General features: G+C 55.9%; 2 protein-coding genes across 2 annotated transcripts; one reads left to right on the top strand and one right to left on the bottom strand.

Moving 5' to 3' along the window:
* Positions 1 to 5,054: 5,054 nt before the first annotated feature.
* On the bottom strand, positions 5,055 to 6,520 carry NCS57_00251000 (RECA-2 domain-containing protein; the record flags this gene model as incomplete). Its single annotated transcript, XM_053052540.1, has 6 exons — positions 5,055 to 5,318; positions 5,372 to 5,694; positions 5,744 to 6,031; positions 6,094 to 6,146; positions 6,198 to 6,408; positions 6,463 to 6,520. The coding sequence occupies 6 exons, from the start codon at positions 6,518 to 6,520 to the stop codon at positions 5,055 to 5,057; spliced, it is 1,197 nt and encodes a 398-aa protein (XP_052917786.1).
* A 7,914-nt stretch (positions 6,521 to 14,434) lies between these two features.
* On the top strand, positions 14,435 to 15,928 carry NCS57_00250900 (DNA-binding protein creA; the record flags this gene model as incomplete). Its single annotated transcript, XM_053052539.1, has 1 exon — positions 14,435 to 15,928. Exon 1 carries the CDS (start codon positions 14,684 to 14,686, stop codon positions 15,926 to 15,928), a length of 1,245 nt encoding a protein of 414 aa, XP_052917785.1. The 5' UTR covers positions 14,435 to 14,683.
* Between the last annotated feature and the right edge of the window lie 970 nt (positions 15,929 to 16,898).

Here is a 16,898-nt window from a genome sequence, read left to right as displayed (position 1 = left end):
GTGGCTTTTAAAAGTCGTCGATATCTGATGCAGGCCTGAGTCGGTGGTGAGCAACTCATTCACGGTCACTAGAATGATAGAATATTCGTGCCACTGTCCTGACAATGGGCTGATCCGAATTCGACCCGTGCACTTGCATCGCCATTTACAGCCAGCTGACGATATACAGTCCTGGCGGGGGCGATTTTGGGTCTTGTTGTATGCAGATGATTGATGATCTGCGGTTCACAACGGTGTCTCAATCTTACCTCAACGTCCCCCAACTCCCGCGTTCAAACTCAGATCCAATCTCACCCACTGGCAGACACGCTTCGAATCGGGGTTCAAGGCCGATTGTGCCACATCTGTCGGCCGCTAACTGTAAGTGAATCCAATAATTGTCAGCCTTTGGATAAAGGGGGTTGAGCAGCGATGAAGCAAAGGCTGGCCGTCTGTGATCTCCTGTTCGGAATGGATGGAGTGAGCAGCAGTCGCGATGAGCTTGTTGGCCAATGAGGTCGCCGAATTGCTGTGAGGTGAGCCGGCATGGAGATTGTCCGTTTCCGGCTGACCTCGGTCAGGTGGGCTTGACCGAGAATTGGCTACCCTGTACCAACTCTGGACGCTGACGAGGACTTGGAGTTACATGAACGGGATAACTCAATGTCATTTTGCTACTTGATATTAGTATCCTTAACGGGCTATGACCAGCTATGGATAATATTTTTACTTGTTCTACTGAATATCCATGTTGTTTGCCCTTATTCTAAGTTCAACTAACGATGGTAGAGATACACATGTGTAGAAACACCAACACCACTACACCAATATCGGTTGAGGTGAGCAATCCAAGACGAGTAGCATAACGATATCTCGAAACACGTAGGGTAATAGCATATGCCGTAAAATTCGAAACCGTCAATCCCGGGAAGATATGAAACGAAGTCTCCAGAGATATATCAAACCCAACCCATAATAGTCCCTAACTAAGATCACTAACAACTACCCACAGCCCCAATATGCATAGATAGAAAACACACCGGCATTGACGGTATGGACAGCGGTACCCATCTCTCAGGCACAGACCGCCGAGTTTCCCCCATACAGCACTGCCACTGCTCATCACCGCCAGGTCCTACCGAGTATAGAAGGTGACGTTGTATCAGCTTTAGAGTTGCCCGACAACACATCAAGGGGAATCGGTTCCCTGGGGACGGACGGGCCTACATGGCACACGTGTGTAATTCATGCGGACTCTCATCCGCGGCAATGTCCAAAAAGCCTGAAGAGCCTTTAATGTCACGTCAGCATGGGACCCGAGAGCCGTGCCGGTTCAACAAGCCAATCGCTTGTTATCTAAGCGACAGTAAACAAAATTGAAACCAAGGCAGCGAAATGCCTCTTCGTTCCGCGGCTAGGGATATCCTGACACGCGACAGCCGGGACGAACCCGCCAAGAGATGAATGACCATGAGCAGCTCGCTCCGGCGTCGGCAACAGATTGCGAAGGGTGAGCGCGTGCTCAAGGTATCGCATCGCATTCAGGCAAATAACACTGACAGCCAGTCCCCCAAGGTTCGCGGGGACCCCGTGATCCAGGACCAGCGCCATCCTCGGTTCCCCAGGTTTCCCTTCTCCGTTCAACCACACCCCTTAAGGAGCCCGTGACCGGGAGAATGCGACGGCAATGGTAAATCATGGAGTTTGACAGGGCCGTCAGCCGTCCACCGCAACATTACTGCCTGTATCCATCACGCGTTTCTCTCTGGCCCCCCCCCTCCGTCCGGCACGGCACCCAGACTGCTACCCGGGAGAGGTAGAGGCTCCGTCCGTCGCTGAGTGCCGAGGACCGTCTCTCCCGAATGATACGATCGCGCATGTCGGCGAGGGAAGCCGTGTGCATCGGACGATATCACGTTTATCTGCCTTGCTGCGGCGGCGGTTGAATTCCCCAGACCGAAGGCATGGTGCATTCACACACACGGAGAGACACATCTTATGGGGAAAGAAGGATGCATCATGGGGTCGATGTAGCAAGATCGTCGCCCATCTGCCGCGCATATGCCGATGAGGCATCCGAGACGGAGGTGTAGGAGCAAGGAACGGGAGGGAATGATTGGGGGACGAGGGCGCCAAATCTTGGGGCAGACCGTCGTCAACCACGACGATCAGGCCAGAAGACGGTCAGGGCGCGTGCTTCAACATTCCATTCCACGACGGACATCCACGGATGCCGTACCGCACCGCACCGCTCCGTACCGTACAGTGAGTGTCCTCTCACCGACCAAGTCCGAGATGCCGTCGCACGCGCAGGATAACCCGAAACGGTCGCACGACGAGTGCAGTCCCGTCGTGTGCTTCCCGTCTGCCGAGGCCGCCAAGCATCCATACAAGGTATCAGTGAGACCAAAAGAAGCAAGCAAATCCAGGGGTATCGTCCACTGAGGTCGTAGATACAACCTTGCCCTTCCATATCTACCTTATCCCCCGTGTGTAGATAGGTAGCTGTAGCTGTAGCTCTCGCTGCAACGAGGGGGAGCTCTCGGAGACTGGTCTCCGCTTCGATCGGCCCATGTCGACGGAGAATCGCCTGAGCGCCCTGCAGATGCACCCTCGTCCTCAGTAACAATCCCTGAGCTTTCTCGATACGGAGCCCACGTACGATCTGACGAGCAGCCGTCTCACAACGGCAATAGTCACGGGAAAGAAGGAGAAGCGGGAAGAAGAAAAAAAAGTTGCCAAGGGGGAGATGGAATCGATGGTTCTCCGGGTAAGCAATTGACAGAGCACAACAACACCACGTAGCAGCGCTTCTACACCGCTAGCATCTCGTTGTCAAGGACAAACCATTGGGCGCATTTGCCAATGCCAATGGGTCTCGCAAGATGCACGACGAGATGTGTACAAAGACGGCCACCGTATAGCTTCATTTATCAATCCCACCATCTCACCCATCCCCCAACCCCAACCCCAGTCACGATAAAAAACGCCATTTCTTCCAGGTGCGGACATGTCTCAGCACCGCTGCAGTTCCCTACAGGGGCTAGTGTCATTTCTCTTCCTTCTTTAGCACCGTCCCATCTCGGCCCAACTGGCGCATCGCATCCCAGATCTCACGATCTGGGCGGCTGGAGTCGTACTAGCGCACAACCCGCTCGTTCGTTGCCGAGAAGAAGCGACATCATTGGCGAGACTGGGAACAGAGTTGAAAAGGCATTGAGGGAGAAAAAAAAAAAAAAAAAGCCACGACGGCGGTGTGCATCCAAAAGCCGCAAACCCGTAAAAACTCCATCATGGCCTGCTGCCCAACAACCGAGAACAAAATTTTTCTTTGCCCTTGTTGCCTTCACCTCCAGACTAGATAGCCGCCGTTGACGTTGAGTGGTGGTTCTCGAGACAGGTTGAGGCGGAACGGGTCATGTCGGGAGACTGGCTCTGACTCACAAGCAAACAACCAGCTGCGACTTGGCCAATTCAAGACCTTTCTGCGTATCCAGTCAGGTACCAGTCCCTGTCTGTAACCGCTCTACTCATGATCATGATGCATCTTGTTGTTGCGTTGTCTCGGGGCAGAGCGACCCTGTCAAACACGATCCCCACTCCATGATGAAGCACGACAGTGATACAAACCACAAGAGCATCGTCTTTTACAGTAGTATCAACCTCTCCATGCCATAGCCATGTCGGACCCTCGCCGAGTTTTACTCCACAGCATGAGATGACGTTGGGGACTCAACCCAGTCGACGACCAGGACGCTTGCAGGTTGCATCCCATCGTGCATAGATTGTGCCGGGCTGGGGCTAAAACTGCACCGCACGATGAGTAGCGGGCGATTTGTGAGAGTCTCTGAGATGACCGTCCTAGGAATGAATTAGGAATGAATGCTGAAGACTAGGGGATGGGCAGGTAACGTTAGTTGGGGTAGATTCCGGCTCAAGTCGCATTGTCGCACAGAGTACAGAGTCGAATGCCGATGGCACTGGCCCTATTCTTGGTACAGTACCGTGCCATCTCATGCGTCATCCATCCCCATCTTCTTCCCTGCTTCCATGATGCTTCCTCGGAGGTTTTCTTTGATTCCATCCCTCAGACCGAGATGGTTGCGTGCCCACCACGTTTTTCATGCCGAGTTGCCACCGTCCATGACGGCAAGCAGCAGGCTGATGGGGGAAACCTTGGGAAGACCGAGGATGGGATGGATGGCTGGATGGGCAGGGAAGATTTGGATAGCCAGGAGCCCCAAGACGCCATCGCATCGGCCATGGCCCAAAAGCGCATGAGGGTGGTGTGTCGTTACGAAACCCTGGGGCAGAAGCTGGGCCAGAAGTATCTTTTCCCCACAGGTACCTCGAGCATCCCTCCAGAAGAGCGACCGGCCCGGTGGAGCACGAGCCCTTCGATGCTTGCTAGGCTTGCTCGACGCTCCACGCCCGCTCAGTAAAACCTCCGCCAGCCGCCCAACCGTTGTCCCTGCTTCACCTGGATGGAGAAACGCCCAGGGCCTCTAGTCCTCTTCGGGACGCCTGGGTCCTGGGGCAGTCTCTTAGCTAAGACGCCAATGATGCCATAAGAGAAAATTCTTGTCCTTCCAGAAGCATGCCATAGTCTGGGGCACCCGGGTAAAATAGGTCCTGTATGACGAAACCCTCCCACCCCATGAGCCACGCTCGCTCCTCGCTCGGCCACGATGCTTAACCTCATGGGACTACGGCCGGACTTGGCCGAACTTGCTTGACAAACCGACTGTGGCCCAGCGAGCACGATGCGCGGCTTTATTGCGGTCCCCCACAGTCCCAGCGTTGCGCTGATTTTTCGCTTTCGGCGGAGAATTGGTAGGGTAAGAAAGGGGCTCACATCAATGCGCCTTTTTGCCATTCTCTCATCTCGCTCCGCGGCCATGTCGTGCCCTGCTCCGTTCCGTTCTGAGGCTCTGCCAATGCCTAGAGATGCCGGTCGCCGTCTCGACTCGGTGTCCATTCTCGGCGCTTCGCCGGCGCCGAGAAGGGTTCTCGCCTCCTTCTAAACAATCCCCAGACTCCATCCGACCCATCTAGAGCCTCCTTTACTTTGCTGATTAGTTGTCGTCCCCGTGCTCCCCATCATCTCCATCACTGTTCTCGTCCTCGCTCCGTCCGACTTCCTGGCCCAGGATGAGGTCCTCGCTCCCTTGCCACTGAGGCGGCGGGGCCGGCATAGCCGCTTCGTCTTCATCTGCCCATCCGTAGTCCTCGTCGTCCTCGCTGTCAGGAACTTCGAGCTCCGTCTCGCCAAGCTTTCGCTTGTGCCTGGCCAGTTCAATTGATTGAATCGCTTCGTAGGGAATCTGGGCCACGCCGTCCTGCCATCTTCATGTGAGCGATCGCCAGCTTGGACACACGATGCCTGACATACCAACTCCACTTTGAATGCGACTACGTTCTCCACGGTCTCCTGAGACGCCTTTCCATCCACCTTTTGCAGACCTGCGAGGAACACGCTCGCAAGCTTGCCCTCTTGCCAGACCCAGTCTCGGAACACGACAAGCCGTGTCGAGACCCCTTGCTCCCAAACCGTGGCATTAACTGCTGCGGTCAACGTTGCGCCCCTTTCTGAGTGCATCTTGGTTGCGCATTGAGACAGGATCACAACTGCGCAATTCCTAGTGGCCGCAAGTTTGTGAAGAGCATTCATGATGGACTGCAGTGCCTGTAGTCGTTTCGTAGAGGGACTTGGACCTGGAAACATGTCAGCTACGGGACATCAAGCACTCGCTTATCCACATACCCTTGGCAGACTTAGAAATAGCCTTGCCATCATGCGATTTTGGCAGAGCCGAGTTGACTAATGATGATAGGGAGCTGATAACCACCAGCGAAGAATTGGCTGGTATAGCCTTGGCAGTAGGTCGTGAGATGAGGGCAACAAAGTGAGGAAGTGTCAGACATGAATAATGAAGGAATCGGCCAGCGTCAACCTCAACATCATGTGCTTCCACGTCTGAATCGCCTTGATCGTCCTTGATAGCATTGATGACCGCCTTTAGCCTGTTGTGAGGAATAGCCTGAAAGCAGTCTATACAGCAAAGTTGGGTCAGATATTGGTATCGAAGGAGGGTTATGCTTGACTCAACGAACCTACCCAGACCACTGCATTGCCATCCCGCAATGCATTTGAGGCGAGCTGCAGTCTTCCTCGCACGTTAGTCTCGTAATATGCAAGGGAACGTCCACTTCCTTACCCCAAGGCAGTTTTCCCCGTTCCAGGGGGGCCCCAAATTTCTGTCACCTGGCCGCGATGAACACCACCTTTTGGGGTAGAATCCTGAGAGTCAACGGATACTGTGCCCGCAAGAGCATGATCTAGATCCTCGAGGCCTGTAGAGACGTGGTTTGACGCGTCGCCTCCAAGCTCGTCCAGGGCCTGGGAAGCCGAGACGGTTGGTAATCGGTCTGTATAGCGGGTTAGTTTAGGCACCAGATCGTGGGATGCATCGTGAGACTGACGGGTACCAGATGTGTCAAAGCTGGCTCTGTCATGACCGTGAATCGCATGATAATCCATCCTCCACTCTCATGACGATGCGCGGAGTTTTTCCAGGCCAGTCAATGAAGCAATCGTGAGTGGACCTTTCACCATCGGTGGTCGCGGCAGTCACGCACGTGCTTCGAAGAACAAAGAACGCGAGGTCACGTGACTTGTAGATACCCTTTCTAAGTCGTCGGGCAAGTCTCGCCGGCGAAGCTCCCACGTCAAAGGATCGACCATCTGTGGAGGATGAAACCCTGTCTTCCTTTACGGCATAGTCGACTTCTTTGGAACATTCGATGAGACCGAGTATCAGCCCACCGAAGCTCACCTGAGCTAGCTCTCCGCTTACTCAAGGTTGCCTTGAACTGTTTCCCCTTCTCTCCTCTCGTCGAGCCACTCAATCCCCGGCTTTGGGCCACGAATCTCGATAAGCGGTCCACAGATATCCCAGCATGGAGCAAGGGCAGTTTAACCGCTGTGGCAAACGGCCGTGGCAAACCGCTCGCCATTGGGGAGGGATCAGAGCACAATTGCCAGATAGTCGTGGTATTTGCTGTGAAAGGTGAGCAGTCACAGAGTTACTGTCCACTAAGAAAGCCGAGAAGGCCAAGGTCCATTGGACTTTATTGCATTCCACAACGCTTCGGTCACCACACCGGCACTTGCGGGCCAATATCCCAGCAAATATTGGCTACACAACCAGCTCCTGGGAATGGATGTGGCTCGGGTAACACTGAGCTGATTCTCACCAGGTCGACTTCAATACGGGGTTCAGCGAGGGCCCTAAACCCCAGACGAGTCTTGGAGCCATCGTGGGGACGTGGAGACTCCAGCTTCAGATTAGAGAGTGGCGAAGAAAAAGGTGCGAGGTGATCGTCGGTGGCAGATTGAGAGCTTGACTCGAGCAGCGCATGATACTAGAGATAACGACCTCGGCGCCATTAGCCCTTCCTCCCGTCCTTGAGATGATTGTGGGAGGAGGTTGTGGGGAAGACGAGGCTACCCCATCCCCCATCTCCCCGGTCCCCGGCAGAGCACGGAAAAGATTTCGAGTCACAGGATTGACAGTCTGGGGTCATGATAGGAGCCTGTCCGTAACGGGAAACTGCAGAGATAAGAGATTCCAGCTGACGGCGTGATTAGGACGGACCGGCCAAGGGACGGTACAGCGCAACACAGCACAGCACCCCAAAGCCAAAGACGGGGTCAGACGGTGGGCGGGCTCCGTTCTGCGACTTTCCAAGATTCTCTACGGTCTTGGCTCCCCGTTGATGCTTGTGTTACATCCAGACTATGCTTGTCTTGTGCCTTGCATGAGTTACCCCGTGCCAGTTTCAAGTGACACGGCAAAGTTTGCTTGCTCGACTCGCAACGGAGCTGGAAGCCTCGGCTTTCAAGAGACAAACGGACAATTGCTTGTCTTGTCTGAGGGAAAAGACGTCCAGTGGAGTCTGGATGGCTGAGACTCACTGATCAAGCTTCTAGACTTGCTGCAGCGATGACTTCGCCTCTTCCCCCAGGTCTGCCCCACCCGATTGCAATGCAGACCAAGGAGTTAGCATTACGGCATCAGATTTAGCGCCGCCATTTCCGAGCTTGACCCTCTCCTGGTGGTTTATCGCTGTTTGATGCTGTCCCGCTCACCCAGATTGTCCGTGTATCCTAGCTTGCTCCAGCTCGCCGACAATGAGGCTTAGTTGGACGTGCACTGGAGACGATGAGACGGCGTGTCCTCTCAAAAACCCTCACCCGGCTAGATGCGGCGGCTCTAAACTGCAAGGTACCGAATACGATTCCAGTCCATGATGGGGCAGCGTGGTGAAAGCCCTGGCTTTTATCATGGGTTTGTCGCCAGACCCTGGGGCCTGGTCGAGGAGCTCCTCCAGGAGGCCTTGAGTCTGGAGAACCAGGTGCCCTTGAGGTAGGTAGGTTGTGGGCAAGCGCTAGGCCATGACACCGGCCCGGTCAGATAGCTTCGTCTGGCTGAATGAAGCCATGACCACGGCGGTTCTTGTCCCTTTTTTTTGCGGGGAGACAGGTGATTTCGGTGCGACAAGTCATCTCACCTGAGGCTCTCAGCACCCACACCGACAGCTATAGAGATGGGCGATTGGGCCGACAGCTCGACTGTGCGGCTACTGTGCATCACGGCGGGCGCCAACAGTACGTGCACGGCTCGGCCAATGTCGGGATCGTGAGCGGGAAAACTGGGGATGGCCAGAGACCAGAGGCTCGGCAGCTTGCGTGCTGCTCGCTGCCATGCTGCAGAGGCAGTAGGTATTGGATGATGCCAGTGCAGCCGGACCAGCTTTACCAAGCGTGGCAACTCTCAGTGTCAGAGACCCCCACGGAGAGAAGCCTTTCATGCGACGCACGGCCACGGCTATGTGAAGCTCTCCCTGGCCTTGATTGTGACAGTTGCTTTCAGCGCCATGCTTGCGCAAGATCTTGGCCGTCTTGCTCAATCGTCCCCCTAAGCGCCGTCCGGGAATGGCCATGGCCATGACGAGCTTCATCGTCCTTTCCTGGGACTAGTTCAGCCTTCAATGAGCCGCAGGCCCCTCTGCAAGGGACATCATGGCACGCCGCTGCATTGTGCATGCAAAAAGCTGGAGCCCCGCGAAGGCTTGTTGGAGATCTAGACCTTGGGATCTGCGACGAGGGACCTCCCACAAGCCACCACCGAGGCTCTGGCTCGGTATGCCAGAAGCCGATCAGCGGCTTGCCAGGGCTGCTGTACCAACACGTTTCCTCACCGGATAGCTTCAACTCTCGGTCAACGACCGCTGCAAGGTCACGTCTAGCTCACCTATCACATGCGGCAGAGCACCCCCAGGTCTCTTTCTTTCGCCATCAACGATCCCAATCTCGCGCTGACATTGAAGCCCCCCAGCGGAGCCGCCTCCGATGGTGGTCGGATAGGCACCTGGATAGCATCACATCACGTAGCGGCTAGTAACGTAGTGTAGTCGACCCTGATGAAGAACAACACTACGCACAATACCACCACGTGGGTGGGAACAAGCACTGGGAAGTTTGTCGCCTCAATACGCCCAAGATCCAGCAACCGAGATGACCTGCCCCTAGGAGTTCTCGGGCCTTTAGACGCCTGGTCGGCTACTCTGGCTAAACGGCAAATCAGACGGCCGGGACTGACACATGAAAAACGCAATTCCTCTTGAGTGTCGTGAAATCCCCAAGCCGCCCCAGGGAACGGGGCTGCTATCGTGGACGGGGGTGTAGTCAAGCGGTCCAGTCAGGGCCGACGTGGCCGTATCCGCACGTGTTGGGTCCCTGAAAGCCGCTACTATGGAAAAGTCGTTTGACGGGCTGGGGTACAGAGCCGGAGACTGAATTCTCTCGGGAGGAGGACGGGCATGACTGCTAATGCGTCATTGAGACGAGAGTTGTACCCCTTCGGTCTGAAATAGATGACATCCGTGGCAACCACGAGGTCTTTCTGGGGAAATAGAACGTTTCCGGGTGCAAGTCTGAGTCTTAACCGGCTCGTTGGATTCAGGGCGGGCGCATTGGCCGTATCGGCTGGACATGGTTTGCCGCATCTTGCATGTCAGCGCATTATTAACATCGCGGACTAGCAGGCCCTGCTGGATTCCAATGGAGTCCCCTCATGGAAGATGGAGGCTCTTCTCAAGCTGGACCCTCTCTCTAGGGCAGCGAATCCGCGACAGTCCAGGCGCAGGGCCAGGCCAGTTGGCCGGCGGCGCTACGGAAAGCTGGGCAATCCCGTCGAAACAACTGTTTGCTGACGACACTGCTCGCCTTGTCGAGGCAGGGCTCAATGCGTCAGGGGTACGGGGTAGAAATACGTGTATCCGTGTTGTCAAGAGCTTGCGCCTCGAAGCCATGGCAACCCGAGTGGCCTCGGAATGGTTCATGCCTCTCGTGCGGGAGTTGGAGGCGTCAAATGCCAGCTGCCAAGATAAGGACCAAAAACCTGGAAGGTCTCTGAACTCCGGACCAAATCCGAGGTGTTGACATGCAATGGCGGACATCGCCGTTCCGAATCACCGAGGGTCAGGATAAGATCTGAGATCATTTGCCCCGGAATTGCCGCAATCGGCTAGCTCGTAGGGTTGCGACAGGCATCAGGGGCTCGGGTCTGGGGCGCCATCGCACAAGGGGAAGCTGGAGAAAGATGGAGCATGACAGAGCCTCCTGGCCTGGGGTTTCTTGGCCGGGCTCAATTGCCTTATCTGCTCGGGGAAGCTCGCTCAGTCATGACAGACCAGACGAGACACACGATGCGGTGGCGCGCTAGGATTCTTGGATAAGGGCGGCCTTGGTCGACAGGCTAAACGGGCTAACACGACAAGGAAGCAAAGCAAGCACACATCAACAAGGGGCATGGGTCGACCCAGACGCCCGCCCGGTGGCTTGCGAATCCCTACCATCTGCCGGAGGAGGGTGTCTCTCTGCGCCTGTGTTTGGGAACTTGGGCGTGATATCAGCCAGATTAGCTTATCACCCCCACGTTGGAATTGGGAAAGTGTTAGCACCCCTGGCGGGCTATCAGCAACATTGGCAACATTGGCTGGATGTGGAGGGGGGTGAAGTGTTCATTCATTGTCCGACACCAGACCTGACTCCTGAAGCCTGGAATCTGGGGAAGACGTTGCCGTCCATCCGCTGTACCGTAGCCGCAGCCGCAATCTGGAGATATGGAGATATGAAGGGGGGGAGAGGGGAAGGAGAGCAGTCTCGAATCTCTGAATGGATCTCGACTTATCTCGTGATGAAGTTGATTGCGGAGATGGGCAAGATAGGTCTGGGCTGGACGACCCGCAGACACGGCAGGTGAGAGAGGACGGCGGCAGACAGACAGAGCAGCTCATTTGATTTGGCTTAGACCGAGGGTATTTCCCAGGGATGGGGCGGACATGAGGAAGCTGGCAGAACTGTGAGGAGGCGAATCAACCTCTGGAACCATGTCTTGGAACTGGGCCTCATGGGGACGCCTCATGTGGCTATCTCCCCCCTGGAAAGGGCCGGCCCCGGAATACCAAGCAGCACGCGACTGACGATAGGGACCTCGAGGATGATGCACTCGAGACCTTGCAAAGCCCTTCCCCCCAGACGACGGCTTAAGGCGGAACTCTGGGGAGCGCGCTTATCGCGTTGAATGGCCCGATTACACTGGGGCCAACAACCTGATGGTGATGGATTTGCGCCGGTCTCGTGGCTCCCCAGAAAAAGAGAGTACGGCCCGGGAGGGGTTCAGGAGGAATCTGGAGTTTAGACGACTGACAAGTCCGGAGTAAGGGTCTGTCTGGTGATTTGATGCCGGAGCTCAGGCTAAGCGGGCTTATCATGGTTCGGCCTGAAGTGGTGAAAGGCCGGCCATGGCGCCCTTTGGTGTTGTGGGAGCAGATACCCCACAATCGGACTCGCTCCCGAGGCTTTTGCCCTGCGATGTCGCTCGATTATTTGTTCGCGTAATTATTTTCGAGCCTGGCTCTCCTCTGCTTGGATCTCACAACCAAGCCCAGGACACCCTCCCCTCTTGAGCCGGCCACAACGACCTGGACCTGTGGCTGATCATGTCACGAGAGAGTTTGCCCCAAATCCGGGGGTAAAAGTGTGTGTGGAATTGTGGTAACCTGGGGTAGGGAGGATACTATCATGCGGGATAGGCTATAGCCCCCTTTGAAGGGCTGCTAGCCGGCAGCAACAAGCACCCTTCCAGGGACACAAAAGTATTGCCGAAGGGGGCAATAAGAAAAAGTAAAGATAGGCCGGAGCGATTGATAATGAGAAACCAATGCCAATCGACCCTGGGACGGGGTAGTGGCGCTTCTGAAGCATCGTGAGGTCCCAACCAGGAAGTAATCAACGCCATCCAGGACAGCCCTAGCGCAGTGTCCACCTGAGAAGAGGAGAAGAAAGAGGAGGGTCCCACTGGGGCTCTGAGACTAGCTAGCACGATAGCATCAGAAGACGGAGAAACGGAGAGACTGACTTTGACTGGGGGAGTGGCATTGGCATTGGCATTGGCATGGCATGATGGATGGGATCGAGGACAGGTCCGACGTTGCAGACGGGCGATTACGTACGTTGAGGAGCGCTTCTTCACCACGGTTACTCATACCAAGGCGAAATGCATGGCAGAGCATGACAACAGCGCCGCATAGAATGGGCAATATGCCTGATACAGGAGATCGACACGCAATTGCGTATTCTTTGCCTACCAAGGCGCACAGCCATGGCAACACGAATTATTCACGAATGGCATGTTTGAAAGCAACCGCTGCCATGCCATGCCAGCTCAGCCCAGCTTACAGCACAGTAACCCAGCCTCAACAAGACGACAACCACGAGTCAACGTGGCGGTCGCATAACGTTTCGGTACAGGTCCCGTAAAAACCGAAAAGGGCTTGAGGGCTCTGAGCAAAAAAATCACCGAGAAAAAAAGGATCAAAGGGGGCAGTCGGAGCCGCTTCATGGAATGGAGACCAATCAGTCGAGCACGACATGAACAAGAGGCCTGATGTGCCCCACGCCCCGGGCCGGCCATCAGAGAGAGAAAAAAAACTACAGCGCTCACAGCGAGAGGAAGCCCACGGTGAAGTGGAGCGAGAGAAGGGTGGGCGAAAGGTCTCACCGTCGAACCTCTTCGGGCATTGGCGGCGGCCAGATGGGCTGGGGGGACCCAAGGGCCAAGCGGGCGAACGAGAGGGCGAGGAGCAAACTCCACACGCCTCTCCAGGTCGGCATCCCAGGACGAAGGTGAGAGGTCGGCGTTCGGGGCGTGGAGGCCGAGTCTTGTCCTCTCGAGGAGGGAGGGGACTCCACGGGCGCAAACAGAGGCCAAAGATTGAGGATCCCAGAGATGGGGAGAGACTCGGAGGATGGTCGGCGCGGAGGGGTGGACTCCGCGGTCGAAAGGCCATCTCGGGAGGGGTGGCCGTACCAAATCCCCAGCTCATCCGTCCAGTCCATCCGTCGTTGTCGTCCCGACACTGGTCGTGACTCGTTCCGTTCGCTCTTGTCTCCGGGGGCGGATCATGAAAGTTTTCTCAATGTTGTACCGGGGGAGATGAGGAGGCAACTTGCAATGGATGGAACGGTTGGACGAGGCTTGGAGTCGCACATTGGGTCTCTCTGTGACTCTGATTTTTTTCTTCCTTCCTCATCTGTTGCTGCTCGCCCCGTTATGCCCCCCAGGATAAGGCCCGAAGAAACGGGGCATCCAGGTTTCCAGTTGTTCCAGAGCCCCAGCGCAGGTTTCCAGTGGAAGACCCCATCGCACCTTCCATTGGAGCCTCCTGCTTCTCCCGCCGGGGTAAGGAAGGGACAAGTAAGAAAGGTGGAGGGGCAGGAAGGTACGTACAGTCCACGCCCCACGCCCCACACGTCCTTCCTTCCTTACTTGACCTCCCACGCTCATAAGATCACCCCTCATTTTTCGTCTGAGTGGACCCTCCTCTGGCTTGTATGGCTCTTGCGTGCTTGAGGTGAAGAGGGAAAAAAAAAAACTGTGAGAGCCCACTAAGGGGGCCACCCACGGGGCACTCCACTCACTGAACAAACCCACTGGACATTGACATTCCCCTGTAGCTGTAGCGGTGCACCGGACCAACCCCCTAGTCCTCTAGTGACCTGCCCTGCTGGCCCTGAGGGCACTCCTGTTTTACCGCTGCCTGGCACAAGGCGGGCTCAGGTACCCTCTGGCTGTGCCTACAAGCCAGCGTGGGGTGCAGGGGCGTGCATCTAGGCAAGGCGTGTGTGCGTGGGTTGCTTGTTCCCGTCCCTCGTTCCTTCTTCCCCCCTCCACGCACCCTCCACCCTCCACCCTCCTCCACTCGCTCCGTTCACTCGCTCGTCCTTCTCCGTCTCGATGTCGCAGTGCGTGGTCTAGTACCGACCCGGCCGAGCCCGGCATTCTTTATAACCATTGGATCCCCCCCGTCCCCTCCTTCACTCCAGATTCCCGTTCTCTCCAAATCGTTACGCCAGATCCTCCAGCTTCCCCGGAACTTGACTCCTCCACCAACCTGCATCAGCTTCAGCTTCAGAGACTTCGGTCCAAGAACAATCACCCAATACACCAGCAACCCAAACCGCACATCAACGATCGCTATATCGGCTCTCGACTCTGGACTCTTATCCACTGACATCGCCAATCTTGATAACCTCTATCACGTTGAGCGTTGGGTCCTCCACCAGTCGACTCACATGCAACGAGCACTGGATTTCTCCAACCTACTGAATCCCACAGCGTCGGCTGATACGGAACCCGAGAAACCCCAACAGGGCGACGTCGAGATGGCAACCGCAGCAGTCACTGTTATCAAACCCAACGGGCCCCTCCCGGGTGCCCAGGCCTCAGAGAGCTCCAACGAGCTGCCTCGACCTTACAAGTGCCCTCTCTGCGACAAGGCCTTCCACCGTCTCGAGCATCAGACTCGACACATCCGCACTCACACTGGCGAGAAGCCTCATGCCTGCCAGTTCCCCGGCTGCAGCAAGAAGTTCTCTCGCTCTGATGAGCTCACCCGCCACTCCCGTATTCACAACAACCCCAACTCGAGGAGAGGCAACAAGGCTGCTCAGCAGCACCAGCAACAGCAGCAGCATCAGATGCACCAGCAGCAGGGCCTCCCGCCTCACATGCTTCCCGATGGAATGATGGCGCCGCCTCCCGCTCCCAAGACCATCCGCTCTGCTCCCACATCCACTCTGGCCTCCCCCAATGTCTCTCCTCCCCACTCTTACTCGACATTTGCTCTTCCCGTCTCGGCTGTTCACTACAACCGAAGTGGTGACATTTCCATGCTGGCCAAGGCCGCTACTCAGGTTGAGCGTGAGACCCTCACTGCTCCTCCTCACCACAACTCGCGTCACCATCCCTACTATAGCCACGGAATGCACAGCTCCCGAGGCCACCTCCCGACGCTCTCCTCTTATCACATGTCGCGCTCTCACTCCAACGATGAGCCCAACGACGACCACTACTCTGGCGCTATGCGACACTCCAAGAGGTCGCGGCCCAACTCCCCCAACTCGACGGCTCCCTCTTCGCCAACCTTCTCCCACGACTCTCTGTCTCCTACTCCCGACCACACTCCCATCGCCACTCCCGCTCACTCTCCTCGCCTGCGACCTTTCTCCGGCTATGAGCTCCCCAGCCTCCGGAACCTGTCTCTCCAGCACAACACGACCCCTGCCCTAGCCCCCATGGAGCCTCATCTCGAGAACCACCACCTTCAGGGACCTCCTCCCGCTTCTGCTCCCCGCGCCACTGGAATGTCCCTGACGGACATCATCAGCCGGCCAGACGGATCTCAGCGAAAGCTCCCCGTTCCCCAGGTCCCCAAGGTAGCAGTCCAGGACCTGCTCTCAGATAACGGATTCAGCCACAGCGGCAGGAGCTCCGGCGCCAACAGTCTGGCAGGAGGCGATCTCATGGATCGGATGTAGGACAGACGATTGCTTCGCAGCTCGCACGACATGATGACGAACAATATGGGTTATAGAGGTATAGAAAGAGACGGCGTTTACGGGTTACTACATGGCAATCGAATTTCATCATCTCAAACACAGTATTGAGCACTCGAGGACTTGGGCGGCACTTGTGAAACGAAAGAAGGCAGGCATTTTTCTCCAGGGGCGGCGGACATTGGTTCCAACATGAGTCCCGCCCTCTACGGGGGGCGGCAGAAACTAGATTTCGAATTGCGGAGCACTTGGATTTTTCCCTCGGGCTTGCCTCGGGGCTGTTGGGGCCACCATACCTCGACCGGAAAAGCAGAGTCTATTTTGATATCCATGGCTGGTTTTTTTCCCTTTCTTTTTTTTAATTCTTGAGACAAAAAACTCGACTCCTGTCTATTCAAACAAAAATTTTATGTCAAATGTCTAATGTTCATGTCTTCCTTCTCTTGTTCAATGTGCGGGATCACTTCTATTGCTTCGGCACCAAATGTATGATTTGGCAGAGGGGAGGGTCTTGAAAGATAACTAATGGCGACCGGGGGTTGCAGTATCGGGGGGTCGGCATAATGGGCGGAGACGTGCCCCCGGGGAGATTTTGCTCTCCTGAGAATTACGAACCAAGTGTATGATGTATGGTAATAGATAGACGCAGCGCAGCGCATGCAAAGCAAACTAGCTCGAGCTTTACCCACTCAACCCTGACCTGGCCTGTGACTTTGTTGCTTTGACTTGACTTGATCTGATCTGACCTGTGTGATTTGGAATGACCAAGCACTTGATCCAACATGTGTAAACAACCTGCCCCGGTGACCGACGTCAGGATCGCCTCGTGTGACATAATGAAGACGGAGGGAGACACTGTGGGAGGGAGCACCCAGATCAGATCGGATGGACAACCCTGCGGAACCGCAGCTGGAGGGTTGGAATCTGGATCGCGTCCTTACTCAAACGGGGG

The sequence above is a fragment of the Fusarium keratoplasticum genome, chromosome 2, assembly GCF_025433545.1.
Source record: "Fusarium keratoplasticum isolate Fu6.1 chromosome 2, whole genome shotgun sequence".
Classification (NCBI taxonomy): domain Eukaryota; kingdom Fungi; phylum Ascomycota; class Sordariomycetes; order Hypocreales; family Nectriaceae; genus Fusarium; species Fusarium keratoplasticum.
The sequence above is the reverse complement of the archived record's forward strand: the minus strand, read 5'-3'. Positions and strand labels throughout refer to the sequence as shown.